Genomic DNA, 25,654 nt, shown 5'->3' with positions numbered 1-25,654 from the left:
TCCGTGCTGCACAAAGGTGTTAACAGCTGAGCCACTTCGCTTATTTTGAATAGGATGTGTACTGAATCGTTCACTACCTTCGTGTCTTTATTTAAGCACGTTCAGTGAGGCGGAGGCCCAAAGCCTGCTGACCGACGAAATGTCACATTTGTCATGTTGTGCATTTCTCTCCTTGAAATTCCAACTTTGTGTTGGTATGAATGTGGTGGAGATTTACTTAAGAGTGAGTTTGTAAAAACGTGGCAATGTATACATCAAATAAAATATGTAAGGTTGACTTAGTCGCAACAAAAGCTTTGACGATCCTGAATTCCATACAGTTTGCAGCTTAGAAATGACACCAGTCTGTGTACTAGATTAAATTAGTCAATTAACATTTAATTTAATCATTTTCAGTGTAACAGTTTATTTACAAAATATACATGGATTTTATTAATTTAATCTAACAACTCAATTACTCTTCATGGATACACATGTAACTGCCTCCAATGTTTCCCCATTATCAAAAACTGCTGAAAACTTGTATTTACACATACTGTACAAATATACACTTACAAATGCATAATAAACAGAGGACACTTCTGGGCATTCAACGATTTACATAACGAACATTGGTTATATGGTAAAAAGGTAGGTTATAAATCTGGCTTAATGTCAGATTGATACAGAATGTGGCCCACAGGTGGCAACATGGGGTCCTGGAAGAGGTCCAGGCTAAATAGGCAACCATTCGTAATCAATTGATTAAGGCCTGGAGCAATGAAACATGCAGGTTTCTAACCCACAAACACTTCCAGACGAGACCCCACTCTTAACAAAATCAACAAATGTGGTTGTTTGACAAAGCAATTAACCCCAGAATCATCTATGAACTGCTTATATCTATACATTGTCATATGCAAAGATTCAAACATATGTATAACAGGTTTATAATATGTAATATATATATATGAGGAGTCTTATTCCATGTATTTCAAGGATACACAATGTATCTCCATCATATTACATGGAACTCCCAGTTGTTATTCTAATGTAGGTTTCCCTTCACATTCCAGAAAAGCTGTGTTACATAGAAGGGATCAGATGTCAGGAAACTCCTCAAATAACATTTGGTTCTTCAGTTTCTTACTTTTTTTACCACATCAATATTCCCCTTCTACATTTTATTTTAATGCAGCATTAATAGTATTCCACACAAATACTTTGTATAACCCTTATATAAATAGTAAAGAATGCTTAAAGTCCTGCTACTGAAATTTAGCTCATTAAATGTATTAATCATTTGACAGATGCTTGTTATGTAAAGCAAGTTACAGGGATAAGGCGCGTGAACGATGGCACCAGCAGCTGCTGGTTAATTTCTTTACAACAGGCCCCCCGTTTAACATCTCATCTCATGGGCAGAGAACGAGGGAGTAATACAATTTGCATATGGTAAGTGATTCAATGTGGGAGCTGAGGCGAGAACGGTTATATTTCCAGTAAACAAGGCCTGGCCAAATGGAGGACTTAGCCTAAGTGTCTGGCCCCTTCCTTTACCCATATCATCTTTTTTATAAGAATTGATTCCAGTACTACAAAAAGCCCTAGCACCAATACTGATAAGGCCCACACATGTAAAAAGTGGTATTTTATTTTCTGAATTGTAGCTAGTAGCCCCCTTCTCCATCTATCCTCAATTTGAGGTTTTACTTGGAGATCCCTGTCCATCTTTCACATTTCACAAATAGTGAAACCTGTGTAACAGTTTCATGGATAAGAATAGAAGCATTAATATCTCTCAGCTCTCACAAGGAGTTCAATACACCATGTGTCCATACAATAAATATTTAAATCAGACCATTGACTTCACTTCTAGATTTTCCCCCACCTCCCCTCAGATCAAACGGCAGTCAAATGACAGATTTTAGTTTTTTTTTTTTTTAAATACACATAATTAAGTGCTTCAAACAATCTCGGTCAAGTTACAGGGAATCCAAACCTGCATGATAATCATGCTTATTTTAATACACATTGGTCTGGACATTGAAAATGGTACCGTCAGTATATACACACAGTAGTGTTATCACAAGTAACAGCTAAGCGGGGCTCCACACCCAAATCACAGCTTCTGCCTTCAGAGTGGAGACGTGTTGCTGCAGGTTAGTGACTGGATGGACTTGTGGTTTAATGTAGAACAGAGTCTACCTATTCCCCATTACCAGTGCTAAATCACAAAAATCCCAGTACACCTAAAGTCTTCAATACGTCGTTATTCTACAAATATTCCATCTCAGCGTAAGAACCATTAATGCACAGTGTAGCTCGTAAACATTTGCTGTACAAACTTGGCTCATAACCAATCTGTGATGAACAAGTAATGAATGAAGGGATCCCTATACATTTGGGGCAGCTTGTATTTTTCTTCTCAGTTTAAAAAGAAACCACGACATTACATTTGCTTGTTTGCCAGCATTGAGGTGGTTTCTTGGATTTAGCACCAGCAGCTGCTTCAACAACAACAAAACAAATCAGGAACTAAAAAGAAACCAAACAGAACAAAACAATAAAAAAACATTGAAAAATCATATTAGTTAATGTGCAACTCTAAAAAGACAAGTCTTTAGAGTGGCAGCCACACAGAGCTGGGATTTTGAAGGTGACAAATTATGTAGAGATCCACTGCAGACTCCCAAGGCCTTGAGATCTGTTTTTTTTTTTTTCTTTCAGTGACTGGACTTTGTGCAGCAGTGTTTCTCTCTTTGTTCATTAGTTGAAGTCTCGCCACCCAGCCAGTCGTGATCCCAAAACCATCACCAGAGTGCAAACATCAGGATATCCTCTGATGGCTCAGCTTCTACACCACACTGCCAATCTCATTAGACTCCATCTCCGAGTCCTGGTCATTATCTCTGCACAATTAAAAGGCAACAAACAGACTGTTAGAAAACCAGAGGGTAGCTGTTCAAGGTCTTCAACAATTCTTAGTGGTCAACAACGTCAACCCCAAACCATTTACATACAACACAACAGAGAATAAAATATAAATTAAATGCAACTAAATTTAAATATGAAAATAATTGGGGGCATTTCTAAGCTTTTAAAAACTAAGAAACATTTGTATGACACTAGTGTAGTTTGACACATTTGCTGGTTTTGAAGTGACGGAGGTGGTGGGTGCAGCCCTAAAACCAAACCGCGAACTGAGCAAGTCCCTCACCGGAGCTCCTGCAGAAGTTTGCGGTTGCCCTGGCGTGTCTCTTCATCAATTGGGTACAGCTTGAAGATGATGAGGCCGAGGATGATGAGAGCTATGGGAGCTGGGGACACCAGCATCTTTAGGGTTAAATTCACAGCCTCCGGTTGCGTGCAGCCTCTCGTCTGGTAACCTGCGAAGCTGCAGGCGTGGGAAAAAGAATAAACATGAAGTTATGAACCAATTGAAATCTGATACAGCCCTGGAAGAGCTGCTGTCTGGCCATTTGAGCAACAAATGTTAACCTCATCAGTGCCTTTATGTAGTGATGGGTTTAACACCCTTTGTTACTTTGACTCCATTTGTTGGACCCCGATTCATTTTAATTTGGGGGGGACACTTTAAATATACACACAAACTACTATGACAAAAGACACTTATGGTGGACCAAAATTTCTTCATTCTTAAACAACTGCAGCATAGATATATCAACATACAAATGTAATAAATAACACAATGCCTAAAAGTTGCTAACACGAAATGCCTGCAGACCTATGAGGTTAAAAACTCCCGAAAGCGATGAAGAAGCAAAAACGAGGGAAGGTTGCTTTCTCTCTAAACGAGTGGAGGTTTTCAGTAACTCACTCAAGGCTCAGGGTGGAGATTCCCAGGGACACACCAGAGGCAAACTTGGTAAAGAAAACATAGAAGGAGTAGAAGATTGCTTCATAGCCTCTGGAGTCGGGGTTCTTCAACTTGAAGTCATCCACCACGTCTGGGAGCATGGACCTGGACATAGACCCGGACGACAAACGGGAAATCCATCAGGGAAGGAAAGGAAAAGCCAGGACAATAGATGATAAACGACTCCAGTGTGTTTAATTGTGGCAGGATTACTAACTTACCAGGGCAGGAGGAATGCAGCGGCCACACTGATGCCCGCGGCCACAGACACCACATAGGCCATGATCAGGTTACTCTTGAGGCACACAATGAGGATCATGAAAGGAACCACCCACTGCAGAAAATACAAACAACGGTCAGCCAGGGCCCACTGGCAGAGCCCATAATTTTTCTCCCCAGTTTGGCCATTTAGCGAGCAGACAGTCACTCCTGCATCCCCCATAATTCCTGGCTATACCCTGCTCTACAAGTTCCTGATGCTTCAAACTGCACAGACATTCAGGAGTGTCTGATGCACAAGGCCAAGCTTCTATCTATAAACTTGTTTGTGTCTGAAGTTTCTCTGCATGGTTTTTGTGAGTGCTGTTCACTCACTGTAACCCAGCAAGACTGTTTCACAGTGCAGCTGCCTGACTGGTGTGTTGCTGTGCATCAGTATAGACTCCACTTTGGGGGACAGTGCAATTATCTAGTTTCACAGAAGTGTGGAGTTATCGCTCACACTGATCTGGTGTAGACTGCAATCAAATCACATTGTAAACTACCTGCCACTGAATTGATGTCAGCATGGGGCACCAGTGAGCTGCATTTCTCCAGGGAAATGAAATATCTAACCACCCTATAGATTAATGCTAATCTTTTTTTTTTTTTTTTTTTCTTTTCTTACTTGTACAAACCATTTGTGGGATTCTTTGTCATTGTCTTGCATTCATCATTTCAATATCATTATGTACCACCCTCATAAAACTGGGGCAGCTGACAAAAGATTTTTTACAGGTGATCAGTAAAGTACTCACCGAAATTCCAACATACACTGCGGTCTTCTTCCCAAATTTGGTCAGGAACCATTGCCAGAAAGGGATGGCTAGAGTAGCAGAGAGCTGAAAGAAAGAAAGGAGGGTTTTTATTTTTTGTCAACAAGCCTCTTAGATCAAGGTAAAGGAATCCCGAACATTATACATTGCATTTTATTTGCATTTGGTAATTTAAGAGGAAAAAAAAATGAAACTATTTGAAATCATCATGCCTGTTCACACTGCATAAATCTGTTGCCAACGACTTCCAATCGGGCAGAATGACAGTAACTGTACAAACAGCAGAACCTGAATGTTTTGTTGGAGAACTGGATTAACTAGGCAAAGAAGGATGGCATTATAATTAAAAGGGAAAACAAAGGAGATGGGACACACTAGGTGAGGAGTGTCCTAGGACACGAGGCACTGGCCTGTGTCTTCTCTGTCATCACGGTCTCTCACAGCAAGTGACCAGCCTCCTCTCTACAGCATCTCTTAGAGGACTCTTCAGCATCTTCACATTCCCATGGGATTTATAAGTATGCAAGGAATTCTTCTGGGATTGTGGTTGGCCATTCTGAACTCCCCAGGGGTATTATTAAACCCTGCAGGGAATAGACCACGTCCCCCGTGGCCTTTGACCTTGTCACAAAGGGCACGGCCTGCCGTTGGGCTTCAAATATAAGACTGAAAAGCTTAAAGGCTGTTCATATGGAAAACAAACTGAAAGCACACAAAGCAGTTTAAGGTTTGTATGGGGGCACTGAACTCCAGTGAGGGTAAACTCGTCAGAATTTCCATGTGCATCACAAAAACAGATGCGGAGACTTCAGCTACCAACAACAAGAAAAGTATTTCAGTTTTTTTTTAGTTTTTTTTTTAGATTTTCATAAGTTCTGAGAAGTAGCAAATCATTTGTTTTGTATTTTAACCTAAAGCATGATTAAATTGTAGTTTATTTCTCGTGCAATGTAATAACATTTTAACAAAGTGCTGGGCTTCTATATGGAAAAGAAAGTGTACTTTCCTTTTATGCCTGCACTTCAAACACAGGAGTTTTTGTTTCTCGTGTTTTTGAAAAGGGTTTTATTAACAAGATGAACCTTACTGGAAAATAATATTTTTCAAATTAATATTGGAGTTGTATTTATTCATAAAATCAAGCATTCCTCAAGGTGATGGATGCTTAAATCTCAACCTATGTTACTCTGGTTTCACACAGTACACTTACTTAACCCTCCCACTGTGCCTATCCCACTCCTGTATGGAATCTGAGCTGCCCTGGAGCGGTTCGATTCAAAGACAAGCTGCCACCACAGTGTGTCCACCGCTTTCCTAGCCCCTGCTCAATTTGAATAACCCCAATCCAGGTCTGCAGGATCTTAAGTCTGACCCCTCTCCACATCCCAACTCCCGACACCAGCACCTCTCAAAAGACCCGAGTGAGCAGAGCCATCCGAAGAGAAGTCTAGGGATTGTTCCCATGGCTGAGCTGATGGATGGGCCCGAGACAAAGGCGATGCTGTTCTGCTTTGCCTTTTTCATCAAGTATTTCGAGGCTGCGGCAGGTTCCCATAAGCAACAATAACTTCACCCTTCACCCTCTGTTAAAAGCTTAATTAAGCAGATACTGCCCCTGCCTCCCTCACCATCACATTCGAGAGGGGGGCTGAACTGTGCAAAAGATGCCGTGGAGTGGGGTTACATGGACATAAAGCATCCGCTGTGACAGGAAGTGAAGTCAGACCGGCTACCGCTACCAACCAAGGTTTCAGAAAGAAACCTGCTAATATTTCCTATGTAACCCAGTCTTAACTCAATCTGTCAGTTTCTAGTCGACTGTATACAAGCCTTTTTAGAACCCCACAAAATGAATTTTGTTTTTTTTGTCTCTCTCATTATGCAGCATTTTCCATTCCCCCCCCCATTCTCAATCATAAGTCACTTGAGTAAATGTGGTGGTTATATGAATTCTGATCCTACCAGTATTACTAGTGATAATAATGATAATAATGCTATTAAGTGCGACATTCAGTTTCAAGCATCTCTGGTAGTCCTACAATATTTTCTGGAATACACCAGCACAGACATTTTTACCTATTATATACTTCCGTCAAGGCTAACAAGATTAAGGGCTAAAAGAGAAAGACAGTTCTCCAATATGATAAAGAATTGAGGACAACAAAGTGTCATAATGAAAAGTGCTATGTACTGTACATACCATTTCCTTATTTTAGTTGATTTTTTGTAAACGGACTGCAATTTTCAATGCATGCATGAGGGAGAACTATGAATCGTCTTTACCATGATTGCCAGCAGGATGTTCTGGAAGTCGTTCCTGAAGCCCAGGGTGTAAGAGCAGAAGAGAGCAAAGTTGCCTTCCAAGAGCTGGCATGAGAATAACAAAACTGGAATTACAATCCATAATTATGAAGTAGATAAACATTTCTGTTAAAATTCTGATTCAAACATATGGTCATTCTCTGCCAAGCACCTTAGCAATAACAATATGATCCTGGTTAATAAATCAAATATATAAACCAGTCAGTGAAGGGAAACATTCATACATGGTAGTATCAAACATGTAATGCCTATAGAAATTTCTAAATAAAGTAACAAGGTGTGGCTGGTATGAAAACCACTGCATTTGTCTGGCAAATAGACAACGAGGTTGATGCTTATCAGCCGTTAGGTCTGATGGTTTTCTCCAATTCCCCCCTCATTTAATTTCAGACTAATAATTTTCTTAACTGGATAAGTTCAAACAAATTTCCCCCCCACTGCCTAAGCTTTAGTGAACAAAAGATCAAAACCTACTAAATTAAGTCCCTAAAGGACCAGACTTTGGTTCTCTTGGTTCCAGTCATTATCTCGGGGGTGTATTTAGAGAACAGATAATTCCTCGAGGGCCACGGCACCTATTGCTTTTCATTCTACATTCTTCCCTCAAAGAGGTCTCCTAGGTCAACATGTTTTGGGACTACCAACTATAAATGGGCTCAATAAGTTGATTCGATCCGTTAGGTTCATTGCGGAGCTCCAGTTGTGATGGAAGACCCCAGTGGTTAATTTAGTCTTTTCGCTTGCTAGATTTCAAACCAATCTTAATTTGCAATAAAAAATACAGGCTCCCGATTTAATAAGTGTCGTAGCCTGTAGAAAAGGGCGCCAGGGGTACTGACCATGAAGGCGAGCGAGGTGAAGAGGAAGCCCATCACCAGTTTGGTATAAGGCCCGTGGCCCATCACCAGCCGCAGACCTTCAAAGAAAGACATGGGCTTCTCCGACCTCTGTCTCCCTGTGTCTGAAGAACAGAACAAAAAAACAAACACAGAATTCAACAGATTAGTTCATGTTTCCTTTTGGTTTTCTTATGAAGCACTAAAACAGTGTGGCGATCTAGTGTGAGACCTTATCAAATTCAGTGCAGGTGTTCGGACTGAACTGTTCAATTATATGAACTAATACATTTAAAATCAATCACACCATTTGTGATCTGATGGAATTAATTTGAAAGTTTTGTATTTCTTATTACCATTTCATAATGCCGTGCTTTTAGGGAGTGGTGCATTGAACATTTAAAATACCACTGAATCTGTTATTATTTTTCTCCAGGACACAAGCATTACAAAAATCTATCTATCAGCCAGGCCCACTTTAAGGAACAATGCTTTCATCAGGTTAGATTTACATTGTGAGCCTGATTTAGGGAGTTCCCTAAATCCAGATTTATCTTGTTGGTAAATGATCAAGGAATACAAAACTACTAAATGTAGAGCATCAGTCAGGGTGGTCTGGCTATGTAGCAAGCATCAGATCAGCTCCTTTTCTTCCCCTCAGCAATGAATAGCATTTCAAAGTCTACAAAGCCATGCTTGTTTCTGTTTCAGGGCCACAATTTACCTTCATAAATATGCATTGGGAAGTTGGGCAGAATGAAAATCATTCAGTGTAAGCAGAGCCAATCCCACCAATCAGCCTCACTGTCCCACCCCCACTCCCTTTCCTCACCGCCGATTTTGCTTTGCTTAATTTCTCCTTTGCTTTCTACTGCCTGCTAAAACATCTCCGTCTCCAGCTGCCCCCTGCCTATCTTACAAGTGCCAGAGAGGTCAGGGGGCCAGTAAACAACACTGAATTAATCCCTATCCTGCTTATATTTTACCTCAAAGGGGGATGTTTTACACCCTCAGTCATGATTATTTCTAGTATGCCTTTTTTAAAGATTCGTCTATATATAGGCATCTCGTTACACTTGCCGTTTCTTCATCCAGTTGCAGTTTGTAAAAGTATTGGTTATAGTTTGACAAACTTAACATTTTATTTTCAGTTAGTTCTATAAATTCATTTTAGAATTGCAGTCGATTTGCAATTATTTTCACCTTGTTACCTTTTGTGATACCAACAGGAAGATTTAGGTAAAGACATTATTAAACACTACAATACTCCCAAGCAGACAAATTGGAAAAATTCTAATACACATAAAAAAATTAAAAAAATAATAAATGCATGGATGTCTTGGACGATCTGTCTCACCTTTCCTTTCCCTCACACCAAAGAACAGGATGATCGCACACAGGACGTAAATAGCACCGATCACACCAGATGCAATAATGTAAGCAGTTCTCTGTAGGAAAGGGAAAACAGGAGTATGTTACAGTAGCTCTAGCTCACATCCTACAGCTAGAATAAAATATAAGGACTTTAATAGTTATTTTCCATCACCAGATATTATAAAATATATAGTTTTAAAAATAGAATTTCCGATAAGATTGTATAATTTCTGATTCTGTGGACAGCTGGTGTCTATTGAAATTTGTGGAAATCTGAATCCTTTCAAATCAACCTTTTAGAAAATGCATGCCAATAAAAAATTAAGGTAAATTGACTTTAGTCTAATTAAAGAGCTCTTTCAGATTACCATATATTTTGGTCTAATTATGTTTAAATCAAACATGAAAGGAAATCTGCGTATAATGGATATCATCCTGTAATTGAAAAACAATCAAAGCACAAATTATGATTGCTGTAAACCATAATGCAGCTTTCTGGCTACTAATTGTGTTAACAGAATTAAACAAAAGTCTGAGAAACATAGTTGGTACTTTAAAGCAGATTCATTCAGAGGCATATATTTGTAAACTCATTTAAATGTCCACAAATGGAGGAAATTACTACCAAGACTGATTAAATAGCATGACCTTTAATTGTACAGCTAATTTTTAGGTTCTAGATTAAGGGCCTTCAATCTAAGCAAGGCAGTTCAAATAAATTCGGGATTATAAATTGTGTTAATAGAAGCCCTTCAAATAGAAAGATGCTGTTTTTGGTTTTAAATTTATGTATGACGAACAGCAGCTGCTGTTTTTTCTTCATGTGCTGCATGAATTGATGTGAATCCCACAGCTGGGGAATATCCCTCTCCCCCTGCACGAGATTTGCACCAGGCGGTGTGATAATGGTCTTTTTGTGCATTTGAAGAGGGGAATTTCCCTTTCAACACAAAGCATGCACCCTACACAAAAGTGGTAGCAAATGTAAAAGTCGTACGGTTTCCTCGAGAGTCACATGTGTGACGTTGACATCAGCCACAGTAGAGAGGTTGGACATAGGCTCATCCAGTTCACCCCGGATACAGGGGGCATTAGACGCTCCCACAATCTGTCCCTGGATGGCTGTACCCACTACTGTGCCTAGGACCTCAACTGTCATTCCTGAGAGAGAAAACCGAGAATAAGCACAGGTCATCTGCAGTTCTGCCAAGAAATACATAAAAAGAGCCAAACAACCATAACACTGGTTTCCTTTTCTGTAATCAGTGCAGAAAGGCGACTAAGTCACTTACTGTAGGCAGTTGCAGAGTCGCGATCTTTTTGATCAGAGCTGATGAACATCGTCAGCGCCGAATAAGGCACGTGGAAACACTGCAATTCAGGACAAACACACACAGAAGGTACAAATTAACAGGGCTACTGAAAAACACCTGCAGGCTGTAGGATTTGTAGTTATTTTGCCGTCGTCCCCCCAGTCTTGTTCTGGTAGAACTGGTAGTTTAGGGACTTGAGTTCAAAATGTTTAGGTGTAGGGATGCAAAATAAAACTCCCATTGCATTTTTTTAAATCCAGCACTAGGTTCCAGGTAGTGAAGGCATTATCACCATATTTTCAGTTAAGAACCCGTAGTGTGTAAACCTGAAACGCAACTCAAATGGGATCTTATTTCCATTCCTTCACAAATTCGAGAGGCAGGAGTAGGCATAGCGTCTTACCGTCTGCAGTGTCTGGAAGAAGCAGTAGAAGATGAGGTACCACGCCACCTTGCCTTGCTCAAATGAGGGGACGTACCAAATGAGCGTGTAGGATGCCACTGCAAACGGGGTGGAAAGTAGGATCCTACAGAAAAGAGAGAAGGAAAAGACGTTCTTTGCAAATTCAAATTACAAGTGGTCATGTCTTCCATGTTAACTTTAAAACGCTCACCAAAAATACACCAAAAAACAGTGGTTGTGTGTGTGTGTGTATAGATCATCAGCCTATAGCAATCCACTGCTGGATGAAGGCCTCAAGATGTTTCCACTTGCTTCGATCTAAACCTTCCCTTTTCCATGTCACACCTACAAGTTTGATTATTTAATCTTCCCATCTTTTATGTGGCCACTTTCTAGATAATTTGTCATATCTTGGGATCTCTTGGATAGCTTCTTATAAATGTGTCCAGCCCATTGCCATTTTAATATTTTTGCTACATAAATATTGTAGGCTCACATGCCTAGGAGTGAAATCTAATCCCTACCATGTTTGATTGGTAGCACTTAATATAAATGAATACATTTAAGATTGTAAAACAGCTGCCAACTGTAATACAAAATGTCAACATATCATGCATTGATGCTCTCACTTCCCCAGCCCATTCAATTAAAATTCCAAAAGGCATTGTTTCAGAATCAGTCTCCCTTTACTAATGGGTTATCCAGGGCTGGGCAGGAGATTGGGAGTGTGTGCTTTGTTTATATTTACACAATGGGGGGGGCATACTTCAGCAAGATACCCCCCCACCCCTTCTGTCGCAGGCAGTTCCACATACTGCTTGTTTATAGCTCAGACATCAAACTGATAATTACATCCAGATTACACCCCTAGTACTTGAGCACGGCTCCTACAGAAATCACATTCCTTGAAAAAAGCACATGTACGGATAAGCATTGCTGTATAGATACTGTCTCGCTATCTCATCAAGAACTGGAGTGGTATGCGAGAGGTGTAATCAAGATACAGGTAAAGGTTCTCTGCAAGTTTGGAAAAACTCTGCGCATTATTTATCACGGAAACATTTAAAGCCAAATGGATCATAAAACAAGCGTTACATCCTTCAGCCATTTACCAGGATACAACAACTATCTTGAGGAGAAAGCCATTATTTTACACCTTGAAATGTTACGGATTACTGGGAAAGACCACAATGTTCTTAACTGGTGATCAGCATCAGCATTCCTTGAATTGTTCATTTATTACAGTTAAAGAAAAGACACTTGCATAAGCAGAAGATAAACTGTGTAGGCCCATGTTTAAACCATCTGTCACCAAAGAAGAAACAATGTGAAAAGTACATTACGCAATTAGGTACCTTAAGTTTGCAATGATAAAGGTTGAAGAATTACATAACTTGGTAAGGATATATGTATATGCATGGTGCTCTTAAATTTGCCACTAAAGCTCTCCGAATTGTTGTACTTTGAAAGGATAATGGGTCTGCCTAGAGATGCACAACGTCTGCATTTAAAAATGTGTTGACAACTAAATTGGATAACTAAATTGTACTGTTGAAACTGTCACATGATTTTTTGCAAGTGCTGTATTAGAAGCAGGGAATGATTTCCTGGAAAATTAAGCCATCAGAATTCTTCCTTAACTAACATGGTTCACAGTAAAATTAGCTTGCCCTATTTTTGCTTTGAGACCAAGAATAATGAGCCCGTCTCATTGACGTCACACATAGGAGCTCAACACTTAAGAATCTCGCGCATCCCCCTTTAAAACAAAAATGTGTTCTGAATTTGTTCTCAGCCACTTCCTGTTTATATGGAAAAGGCAAGGAAGTGTAGACATTGTTGAGATGATGACAGGAAGAATTACAGCAGGAAACATTTTGTAATCAAGAGTGGTATGATGTGCAGAATTTCAACACTCTTTCCCGTCGAATACCGCCCATGATGACCAGTTCAAGATGAAAGTTGAATGTTGAGTATATTTCACTTTCATGGTTTATGAATTCAAGAGGATTTGCCATTGATTAATATACTGAGGTTGATTTATATGCACTGAACATGACTCACTTAAAAATGTAAGTGAGTCATTCAATTAATTGGGGGGGATACAACATTTTAAACCAGATATTGGTCAGGTACAGATTCATTTGTTATACAAGCCAACTAAAGTGTGATTGTGTATCAGGGATTTCACAAAGGCAAGGGATTAATCATAAAACGTTATGGAACATTAATGCAGGAATTTAAGAAATGCCTCACTGAACATTAACAAGGATGGATAATTTATTTTTTATTCTCCTTTGCAGAACCAACCCTCTTATCAACATCTTAATACCACCCACTTTCTTTTAAGAATAAAGAGTTTAATTTAAGTGGTACCAATGTATCCAGTCGGAGGAGGGGGTTACCAGAAGGGTGTAGAATGACATTTTTCAGTTACGTTTTCCAGAACTTCCTCTATAGTTTCTGCTTCACAAACTAGTGGTTTCTGGGTAATCCGCTTAACACAGGCTGTTTGAGCTCCAGTGGTGCTGAACTGTGTCCTTGTTTGATTGCCTGAAGCCCATGTCTGGAAGGGGGGACTGTGGTACCATGTGAGCACATTTTCAAACTTGCATCCCTCTTGACTAGTGCCAAATACTCCTTGCATGCAAAGTTGATAACCCATCATCTCCAGCAATCAACTGAAAAACTGATAATGGTACTTTTCAGTAGGATGAGTATTTACAAAGCAGCACAGCTAGAAAGAAATGCAGACCCAAAAAAAAAAAAAAAAAAAAACTAAGTTGTACTTGCTTACTTACTTACACATTTGATCTATTATTTTACTAGATTAACACACGCAAGCATGTAGTGGTTTTGTTTTGGATGAAGTCTGGCCAAGAAGCAGAGATGCTTTACTAAAACTTCCACAAAACAGTTTACTACAGAGCATTGTTTGTATAAAAAAAAAAAAAAAAAAAAATAAGAAGTAAGGAAGTAAATATTTGCACTACAACAAAAAGCTAGTCATTGAGAGGTGTGTGTAAGTTTGGTCATAAATTATAAAGACACTTTGGCATTACGGTTTTATGGGCCGAGTCCACTTTTCAAATCGGACTGTACACTTCCGGTGTGCTCATTTCACACTTATCTACAGTTGTACTTTGCAAACGGTACGGAGAGACGCGGCAAAAGATACACACCACAGACAGTTTAAATTTCAATTTGGTTACCCCGCCTGCCAGAGAAATAGGAGTGTCAGTTATAGGTTACTAAAGTTCATCAGCGAGGGACACGTTGGCAACACAGCTCAGTCAGAAGAGTGAATTCTTGAATGCTGGAATGAAAGGGAACCCGCTGAAGTCCACGACATCATACCAGAGTTAACACCCCAATTTGTTCTATTGATCTGCTCGCAGTTAATCTTCCCATTACCATGTTATTCCCGAGTTAATTATAGCTTTGTATGACAAATTTACATCATGAAAGATACTTAGTTTGGGGAAGGGAAGAGGTGGGGTTTGGGGAGAAAAGATAACCAACATGACTGAAAGAGTGTGGTGTGCCTGCTTTAAGGCTTAATCCACATCTTAATCCACATCTATACTGAAGTTAGCACCTGATGGCAGATACAAAATAAATGACTGACTGCTGAGAACAACAATCATCCCAAAGAAGAAAATAGAAGAAAGCCAAAAGAAAAGTAATGCAAAACCCATTTCTGAATGAGCGCAATCAGGCACAGAATTACGAGTGACCTTCATGCTTGGACAGCAAGGGCTTTATCGCCCGAGACTCATGTGCTTGTCGGCCCATGCGTTTAAAGTTTATTATTTATTTCCCCCCCGTCTAAACAGTTGGGTGAGGAAAAGCAGAATCAGTGGTGTGAAGTTCTTTTGCCTAAAGAAGTTTGTAAAGGGTCTCTGCCAAGCTACTCACCCTGAACAGAGGGTGAACTCATTGACACCCCAGCTAAGCCTTCTATGGGAGTGTGCAGGTTTGAACTGCAGTAACCTCCTCCTCCGAGGGATTTCTCATGCTCTTGGCAAACCAGCATTCTTCTAACGACACCATGCTCCCAGGGCCCTGATTGGATGACATCTGGTGGTGTGTTTTGGGCTGGCCTGTTGTAATTTGAGGCAGACATTCTGGCCCCGCCTCTCTTTCTCCTCAACACTCCACACATGCTACACACTGCATTCCACGCTCGCCTGCCTCAGGCACATCATTTCACTTCCCCTGTTCCTGTCATGCCTTTCGATATTGCGCTTGGCGTTTGAAAAGAGTTGTTGTGGGCTCTCTCTTCCCACACCACATGCTAGCATTTGTAGCACTTGGTACCTCATTACTGTGCAGTTTAACCTTGACCGTAGAGCTCCATCCAAAAAACAGGATCCTTCTCCTCTCTTTGAGGCCTGGCCCTGGCCAAAATGAGATTGACAGGGGAGCTTTTGTTTGTGTTGTGGTTTACACTGCTTAGGAAATAACTCAGACTAGTTAAAAGGGGGACACACTTTTTCAATGTCGTTCTGCGGCTATGTTGCAAGATGAGAACCTCTGCAGTCTACTAGTTGGTTTTGCATTTCCTCAGTTGGTTGTGTGAAGTTCCAACCGTATTAGTTAAGATTTCACCTCCAGTCATTTTGATCTCAATTGCTGCAAATTCGTTAGCCTGCCAATTCAACTGTAAAACAGACAAAGATCTCTTCTGCAAATGCATCCCCTACATGGAACTCCCTCTTGCATCAAGCCTCCATCTCTCTAAGCTGCTTAGAGTAAAAGTATTCAATAAGTCTCTCCATTGCATAGATTATTTCATTTGATCTCAATTACCACTATATACACTGCATGACAGGAAAGCGCTGTAAACTATCCTGGCTGAGTCAGGGCCAATGGTGTAATTGTGTGTGTAAACGCTTTTACCAGTTTATTAGTCACATATAAATGTGACATACATTATAAATATACTTCTACATGAACTCCCACCATAAAGCATCCTTGCATGTTTAACCTCAGTTTAGCCACAAGTCATTCCCTTGTGAAACTGAATAAGAGGTTTTGTGATGTATTAAAGGAAAAGCCTAATTCGAATGGAGGTATACAGTGGAAAGAATGATGGCCAACAAAATGGGTAAATTAATTTAATCTCTGGATCTATTACATTTTTAAATTTAAACAATTAGGCTACTTCACAACATTAAAGAATAGGAAATAAGCCAATTAAGTATCAGTAACACTAAATTGGTCACAAGGGAACAAGATTATTCTGCAAGCAGCTGTGCACTACCATAATTGGTCTTCAATCCTCCCTATCCACACAAAAAGCTGCTTACAAACCAGGCCGTTTCTGTGAGATGCTGCTTTTGAAAGCAGTCATTTATCTCTGGGTAAAATCTATAGTTCTCTATGCCCTCCCAAGTTTTATTACTACTTCCGTCTTTTCCTCTCAGCGTCTTCAGGCAACAATTGGTTCTAGTAACTGACATAAAAGATCCTGTTTAGCCCCGAGGATAAATCTGCTGCAGCTGAAGGAGTCATGACAGAGGTAGAGCGCAACCCCCTGCTGCTTGATGATTCCACAAGCAGTTAATTAGAATACTGCAACTCCATTAAGGCCGAGCACTAGTGTTAAGGTGTTAAATTACTTATTCAGTGCTTCTGTGCATGCATTTGATAACTTTACAAGACTGCAAATAACTTTTTTTTTTTAAATTACTGTAGGACATTTAAAATGATGGCTTTACTAAAAAATATTGTTCTGATGAGGGGGACAACCAGTTTAAAGTAATTTTACTTTAAAGTTTTTACTTTTGGAGTGAATATTATATTTGCATAAAAGTCAAAATTCTCGTTGAAATCAAGACTTATTGTCAATGTTCTGGTGTAATTCACACATGGAAGCCTTTGGTATTGTGGTATATAAATAATATGAGATATGACATGATAATGAAATGCAAAAGCCTGTCAGATCAGTATGCTGTTTCAACATGATAAACAAATCCTCATGAGATTTATTTCCTTTAATTGAAGGGATTGATGGAAATTCTGTAGCAATACATTAAAACAGGTTGGTTAGGTTTGCAATGGTGAGAAAAAGGTATCGAAACTAGACTGTTACAGAAAGGGGTGGGGAGCAGTGGAGGAGAGGCCGAAGGGAGGGCTCATTAAATGCATCTCGCTCTGGCCACAAACCCATTGACCCAGAGAAGGGAGACAATGATGTAACCCGATTCTCAACAATGACAGATTTTCCCTGTGGTAGTGGGCCCCCAGCGGGTGTGGTGGCAATACTTCTGACCTTGTGATCAAAGATAGACGGGATGCAGGGGGGACTAGGTTGATGGGACAGCTGGAGGGAAACTGTCTCTCAGGGTCATTATCATTCACAAAATACAAGTGCAGCCCAATCCACTGATGTCTGGCCCAGAAGACTCATTCTAATTGTACAATCTACAGTCTGCACTTTCACATGATCCTGCCTTCTTAAATTACTCTACCACACTTAAGTTTATCCTTCCCCTGCAATCCCTTCTTCCTTTAAACTTTCCATCCCTATAACTAAATCTACTGCTCTGCCCAATTACATTGTCTGAGAGCACAAAAGCCCCTACTAGTTATCTCTGGTTTCCAGGGTTTCTCCAAGCTTGGCCTGTTCCTTGCTGTTCCACTGCGGTTTATCCTGGCCAGCTTCAAAAGGACACAACAGCAATCATGTTACCCTAATCTTTATTCATCTCTGCCACTTAATTTTTTCAGAAATGTGCTGTTGGTTAGTAGAGAAGTGAACTTTTTTTTTAAATTGCATGTTGTCTTTCTAATGAATTGCACTTCCATCCGTGGAAGCAGAAAATACAGCCATCCACCTCAGAAGACAAGACTCCTCTTTCTGCTTTTCGTATGCTGCGTTGCTGCTACCAGAGCGCAATGACAAGCAGGCCTTTGAGAATCATCTGGTGGACTTACATTTGACAGGGAGGATTCATATTACACAGCCGGATGTGAAGTCTGGGATAGAAATGTGAATATTAATTAAATCTTGAACCATTTTTCAATAACTTTTGTGTGTGAAAATCAATGAAGATTTATATTCCCCCAACAAAGAAGTGATCAAAAGAAAATCTTGACCCTAGGGGTTGGAGAATCAGGTTGAATTTAATCAATTTTTAGAGCCACGACTTAAGCACTTCTCCCAGCTGCATTAACCATAAAGCTAGTAAAACATGTTTCACTACATTTGATCCAACAATAAGGTTTGGGTGCCTGTTTATGACAGTAATGCCTAACATTAATAAATAAAACTCTGCCTTTATGTTAAGAGCATATATTAGTATTTTACATTACGGTGTTAAATATTCTATAAATATTCTGATAATGTTTGTATATTTGGACCACAAACAATAGATACGTGGCTACCATCATGATTAGATTGTGCAATTTCCATGTGAACACAATTTAGTTCATTGCTAATTGTGCAATAGATATGCTAGGTTTTCTGACATATGCACTCCCTGAATGTATTGAGCTGGCAGTAGGTCAATGATGTCACAATGATGTCTGGAATCCAGTTGTACAGCCAGACAAGCCCTCCTGCTCATTTGGTAGGATTTTTAGTTTTTTTTTCTGGCAATGGAAACTATGCCATAAGCACATCATGTTTCACACTCCTATGCAGTCAGCTGTTATACTTTACTGGAGACGTCTGTTCCAACAGCCTGGTGGTTTGTATTAATAGAGGTGCATATGCTCACCGGCACACTGGAGCTAGTAAGTCATACTAGTGAGCACCACTATTTATTTTAATTGTTCCTGCAGTGTCACTACAGCTTTCGCATCTCAATTAGGTAAATATGATCACGTGTGTACATCGCTTGACCTACGTGAACACTAATTAGACATCAGTGGGGGGTTTTAAATATACAGTAACTATTGTTCAAATGGTTTCAGAATAAATTAAAAAAAAAAAAAAAAAAACGGTCAGTGAAATCTTCAGAACTGATTGGCACAATACACAGACATTGACTCACAGATTTAAATATCTTGAACAGCTTCGTTTCCAATAGTAGTTTAAGGTGGAGGAATGCTAATGTTAGCCTAGGTAATCAACTTGGGTACCAAAAGCTGGATATAAACAATGTCAAAGTATAAAACGTTCTAAAATCCCGTTTAAATATTCAGGCAACAAAAATCTGGAAGAATCGGAAAAAACAGTAATAGTGTGCAACAACAACTTTGACTATGACTATCCTCTTCAGTGTAGTATCAGTTATCATAAGGCAAGAGTAAACCAAATCACAAGATAATTCCCCAAATTATCCTTCCGGAGTCTGTTCAAGCAAGCAGAAAATAAGGAAGTCTAATGAAAGGACATTGCCTACCAGGGCATCATCCGTCCGAATCGCGTCCAGCGGCTCCGACTGACGAGGAAGCCCACGGTGGGATCTGTGACGGCATCCCAGGCCCGACCCACGAACAGGATGATGGAGGCATAGAAAGGGTCCAGCTGTCAGAGAGAGAGCACTTCATTGGACACGGACAGAGATGCACATTTTGTTTTCTGGTTTCCCACAAAAACAAAACTTTACTCTTATAACATGCAACTCTTTGACACAATACGCTACCAAGAACAAAGGGTGTCACCTTGAAAAGTTAAGATAGTATCTTATCCTTGTGTAAAAAATGAAAACCTTTCGGAAGGTTATGAAAATGGACTACAAATGAGTAATACTGCAGGGAAGCTTTAGATGCAATACCGGTTGAGGTTAAACTGCTTGGACAGCAATGAGGTTTCCCATGCTTTGAAGCATCAGGAGAACATGAACATTCAGATTAAGTAACATTGTAATATTTTGTTTTTGGCAAGGTAAATACTTTTTAAGTTAATGTGTGATATGCGAAATATGTGAAAAACCCTTTTAACTCTTGGGAAAGCACTCTCACAGGCTGACATTGTAACACTCTCACTAAACCGAATCATGCCTTCCATTCTTGTTTTCTATGTAGCTGTCCAGTGGAATACGTCTGTGACTTTATATGTTGGTTAACATTTCAAATTGAGATATATTATAGAAAGTCTTAGTATGATAGAATGAAAATAGTTCAGAAAATTACATGAAGACAAAGGGCAATCTACTGAAATAAGAGGAACAATCGAGATGATTTCAGACTCCAGGTCCTCAATTAATTGGCATCATCACAACCACTAATACATTATTTTCTCTTGTAACTGAAGTAAAGGAAAATAGGATCTGAAAATTTAAAAAATTAACAAATATATAAAATCAACAACTTTGAGATAGGCTACAGAAATATTTATGGACCTTCACTGAAGCCAGGTTTTCTGTGCCAAGCAGAGATGGCATCTCAGTGTTTTAATGCAGGGAGTAACATTACCCATCCCCGCAGGCACCGCTCCAGATTACCACCTCACATCCTCTCCTGTTTGCATATATAGCAAAGTCTCTGGGTGTGCAATGATAGAGTGGATACAAAGTAAACATTAATGCTTTCCCTAATACCTCAGGTCATGTACCACCGTTCTGATGTGGGGAAGTCTGTGTGCTTTAGAGTATCTAATTGAAAATCTTTTACAAAAAATGTAAGCTATGGAACTGGGACAACATACTCCTTTCTGTACAACCTGTCAATGTCAAAACCTTTACGTTTTCTGTAATCTAAGTCTCCAGATGATGACATCATACATTGTTAGTTTACACAAAATGTTTCCTTTCCCCCCACACAGAACTTTGTTTTCACTGACAAGACTTCTGCCTGCCTGCCTGCGACACCAGCTAGAACTGATATACACTATACAGTGGAAAAGAACTGGCTGGCGTACCGGTTGCCTTTTGGATGCAACGTTCAACAGTAAATTCTGTGAAATGGAAAAACTTGCTATTGAGCATGTCCACGGAGTCTGCTTGAGATTCTTCATGAAACAATGTCAAATTGCCAGTCGTATCCAGGGGGATGGGTGCCGTGCAACTCACCTGTGCCACATCCAAAAGGTAGATCTGGAGGAAGAAGCCAAGGGCACATCCTGTGATCTGGTAGGGGGCACCTCCAATTGCATAGCAGATCTTATTGCAAACAGACAGCTTGTTCTCTCGTTCTTGCTGCAATACACCAAGGAACAGAGTGAGGAGAGAATGGGGGTGGGGGGAGACAGATGTCAGGCTTCAACAACGGATGGGGAACTCGGTCAACATTAAGGATTAAGGTCATACAAAACATTTACACAATGCTTTAGACACATACAAGAACTTTGTATTGCCTAAACTCAACAAAACTGAATTTCTGTAAGAACCCAGAGCTGGTACTGATGTACAGAGTTGTGTAGTTCTCCTAGGAATTACAGATTTATTCTGCAATTTTCCAAGATTCTGCGGCATAACCGAAAAATTGACAATAATCAATAATGGTTTAATCGGGGGCAGGTAGCCTACAGGAACATAATGGTGTTTGGTGTAAGGTTTCTCCTTTCCGCACTGAAATGCAGTGTCACAGTTCAGGTAGTAGGATAAATAAGTGTTGTATCTGTGATGCAGATTTAGATGTTGAAGGAAAAAAGAAAAGAAAAAAATTCAAAATCAGAAAATGTTACTAATTTGCCACAGCAAACTGTTTGGGAAAAAATTACATACAGCGCTATATTGGTGTGCAATAATTTAACCTCTGATTACCCGTATTTGAATACAAATCATGCCATGTCATTGCATATGCAATCTACTCTTGCCATGGCAGACTTTTTAATTATTGTATGGAAATTCCCCATCACTTGCATTCCAGACTCTCTAATCTACTATTTAAGTTCTGGTTCCCCTAAGCTTTTTGACACAGCTGGCCTCTCATTGATTTGGCTGCTGTGTGCTGGAGAAGAATGAGCCCTGTGGAAAGCATTGGCCAGCTTAATGTACTGCATTATGAAACAGGCACTAGACACTGTTTGGCCCATTTGACTTCATTACCAAGCTAATTAATGTCAATCCCCTGTGAGGTTTATACTGGTAGTGTAAGTCAAAATGAAAATACTTAGTGTAGTATTAAGACTTCCAGCTCCTCCCACCACATAACCACCGATTGGTTTTCACAATAGGATGTTGGTCAGTTTAACATTCCAGCTCTGCGCACACGCCTTCTTGTAAACCAATTAGATTGCAGGAGTGGCTCTCCAGACTGGTACCAGACTATGATAACTAGGAAGTGAAACAATGGTATATAAGAGAAACACAATGGTATGTAATGTTAAGCACTTCCACTTTCTACAATATATAGATAAACCTAGAGAAGTAGATATTTTTCAACTGTAAAACAAAATCACCAAGAACCAAAGATTCTAGCCAACATTTTGCCCCAGCTAGAAAGTACATAACGGACATAACATACACGGGCTTCGTGTATTCATAAAAATAAAATGCATTTCTGAAATATGTAGTGGATAGCGAGTATAAACATGTGCACTACCTGACAGAGTTTGTCATTAATGTCAAATTTGCTTTATATGCTTTCTAGACCAAACAAGATCTAAACAAGAGTTTAACTTCAAGAACGGTTTTCCAGTGTATTCAAACTACAGTATTTTGATCACACAACCAGTATAAGCTTATAAATGTGAAGATTTTCCACACAAACGTAGGATACAGTTGTTATCTAGTCTTTGTAATGCCAAATGTGACAGTTTTAAAGCTGCAAGACACAGAAGAATCGATTAGACAACAGAGTTAAAGCAATTATTGATAACGCAGCAACACTAAACTAAAACCATCTGACTTTGGTTTAGACAAACACTTAAGCAACAGAGAGTTATATACATTTTTCTGAGAGATGTAAACATTAACTACCAGCTAATTAACATATAGGCCTAATAATTGGATAAGATGGTTTTCAATAGGATCAACCTTTAGGATGGAATGTTTTCTGCAAGGCCAGGTTCACCGATAAAAAAGCCCTATACAAATGTAGCCAAAATGATTAAGATAGTATTAATTTCATTTTGTCTGGTTTTAATTTGTCAGCACAGTCATCAGCTACACCCAGAACTGTTTATAATATTTCACCCATTCCATCCAGTTTTCAAAGAACTGCTCTAGGCAAATATTTTACCTGCTTTTGAGAAATAATGACATTCCCATGTACTTGAGAAACCTGTTGTGGGCAATGCGGACTCCATTGTGAATATGTAGGGTAGGGATCGGTGACAAGTTTTTTTTTTTTTTTTGATATATATAAAACGTATTATGGTCAAAATGAACATTAGTCCCTTCTTGATAATCATTGTTAACATTACCAAATAAACTGCACTACAGATTTTAATGGAGAGATCTCCTTGATAATTTCTCCAATCTGTATTTTCATTCCCAGTCCTGTTGCATCCTATAAATGCCATTTGCCTAATTCATGGTGGGAAAAATATCTATGGATGTTGGATTTCTAAAATAAAATCTAGAATCCTGGAGTAGCAGATTACACATCCCTTCCTGGCAGTGCACTTCCAAGTGCCTGAGACGGTGTTTATGGAGACAGGCAAAACATGGATCAACTGGCAGTGACCCCGTCACAGCATACTGAGCACATGTTTAACAAAAAGCCTCTCCCCACCACAGTAGTCTATTAGACAGCTATCCCTGATTCTGCACCTCTGATATCTGTGGAACGCCTCAAATGTGCCTCTAAACAGAACTCGGTTGTAACTTCAAAAACTCATGACTGCAGCTGGTTTCATTGTAACAACTTTGAAGACGGGTTAATAATGGTAATGCATGCAAACCAAACCAAACCAGACAAAACTGTTCACTTTACTATTAGGGCCTACCTCAAAATGGGGAAGAAACAAAACCATTTACAAATCCTTAAATCCGATGTACATGTTGGTGCTGTTATTAGTTTTGTTCTCATTTTCTCATGTCTTTTATTAAGAAACTGTTGCTTAGAAATAAAGATAGGACAGCGACTGAGAAACCCTGCCCATCCTTTCAGGAGGTTATGGGTGTTAAGATATTGTAGTTAAGGTGCTTGAGAATTGAATGAGTCATCATATATCACTGCAAACTCTGCAAATTAAACTGTGTATAACATTTCCAGAGTACATCCAGCAATTTGATAGAATATTAAATTAGGTAAAGGTTAATATATGCAATGAAATACACAACACACTTAAGCAGGACAATGGAAGTTGTTTTGTTTTTGATGTTTCTCTCATTGATTGTTAAGAGATGAATGGCACTGCATGCTTTTGCAGGTTAATAACCTGTATTTCATGTTTACGGTAATGGTGCTGGATGAAGTTCCCAGTCTCTGCAAATATTTTGCTTCCCCAGTTCTCTGCCCAGCCTAGTGAAGGTCAATAACGTGCAAATAATAATAAACCGTGATAATAATAGGAATCATGTTTATGGTTTCATTATCTTGGGAAAGAGCATTTCCAGTATAGAAAATCTGTAATACCACCACTTAGTTGAATTGCGAAATGTACTATCCCTAATTGGAGAAAGATGATAGCTAATTTGTGCCAGCATTACACAACTGCCTGTGATACTCCTTAATTCTTAGAAAATAAGATTAGTTCTTCAAATTATAATAATCCTGGTCTCAGCAAATGTAGAAACGTAGATGCACGTCAATGCATCAGCGACTACGTGTAGCCTAAATAATTAGCCCTGCACGTATAGTTGAGCAGTTCAGCGCCTGAATGAAAACGTTTGACCTCAGATGATACCTGATCGGATTTAACACAACACGGAAAACCCCCAGCGGGATCCCCTGCGCTGGGACAGCCGGTGAAAGCGCTTTAAACGCGGCAATGAGATGCGAGATGAGCCGGCTGGTCCCGGTACTTTCTGAGTGACACGTCGCACAGCCAGGCAGCGTGGGAGGCAGGGAGCCGGCGGGCCGCATGAATGGGACCCAGCACAGCACAGCACCACTGATCGTACACCATAATACACCTCATCCCCGACACTTTACAAGACTATACAACATGTCGTTGAGCCAACATGGTAGAAGACACGCTCCCTCAGGTGCCGGTTTCTCTGGTATGAGTGCTCTAGCAAACCTAACATTGTAGGAGGTTGTTTAGACCGATATCCACATAAAACATAATACGATGTTTTGGAGGGATTGTGAGTGGCTTTTGAATGGTATATCGATTAAAAGTCCAAACCAGACCATTGAAACAGCAGCAGGACTATACTGGTGTCAAACGGGCTCCTCTGCGCTGGAGACCCTGGCAGACGCGGCACCGTGCGCAGCGAGACGTTGTTGGACATTTTTAATCTTAATCACTCACCTTTGATAACTTCTGCAAAGTCCCGCTGTGACTTCCAGGTTTGCTTTGTAGCAGATTGGCGGCGGAGTACTGCTCAGCTCCTCGTCCTCTGGCCATGGCTTGCGGAATATGGACAAACGCGCTCCCTCGCAGGTAGGAGTCACCGAGCTGCCGTCCCGCCCCCCGAGGCCACGTCACCCACCCGCCAGCAGGGGGCAGCACCGAGCCGAGGAGGGTCTGGTCACTATTGTATCATTCGTGAAAAACACCAGAA

General features: G+C 39.9%; 1 protein-coding gene across 1 annotated transcript; it reads right to left on the bottom strand.

The window, feature by feature from the left end:
- Positions 1–353: 353 nt before the first annotated feature.
- mfsd2ab (MFSD2 lysolipid transporter A, lysophospholipid b) lies at positions 354–25,522 on the bottom strand. The gene is made up of 14 exons (XM_066717330.1): positions 25,402–25,522; positions 21,107–21,232; positions 19,496–19,620; positions 11,142–11,265; positions 10,718–10,796; positions 10,423–10,586; positions 9,409–9,499; positions 8,055–8,176; positions 7,177–7,260; positions 4,876–4,959; positions 4,081–4,193; positions 3,821–3,964; positions 3,200–3,376; positions 354–2,891 (listed from the first exon to the last, which is right to left on the bottom strand). Exons 1-14 carry the CDS (start codon positions 25,495–25,497, stop codon positions 2,837–2,839), a joined length of 1,584 nt encoding a protein of 527 aa, XP_066573427.1. The 5' UTR covers positions 25,498–25,522; the 3' UTR covers positions 354–2,836.
- Between the last annotated feature and the right edge of the window lie 132 nt (positions 25,523–25,654).

The sequence above is a fragment of the Amia ocellicauda genome, chromosome 11 (genome assembly GCF_036373705.1).
Source record: "Amia ocellicauda isolate fAmiCal2 chromosome 11, fAmiCal2.hap1, whole genome shotgun sequence".
In the NCBI taxonomy this organism is placed as follows: Eukaryota; Metazoa; Chordata; class Actinopteri; order Amiiformes; family Amiidae; genus Amia; species Amia ocellicauda.
Note: the sequence above shows the minus strand (reverse complement) of the source record. Positions and strands in the feature narration are given on the sequence as shown.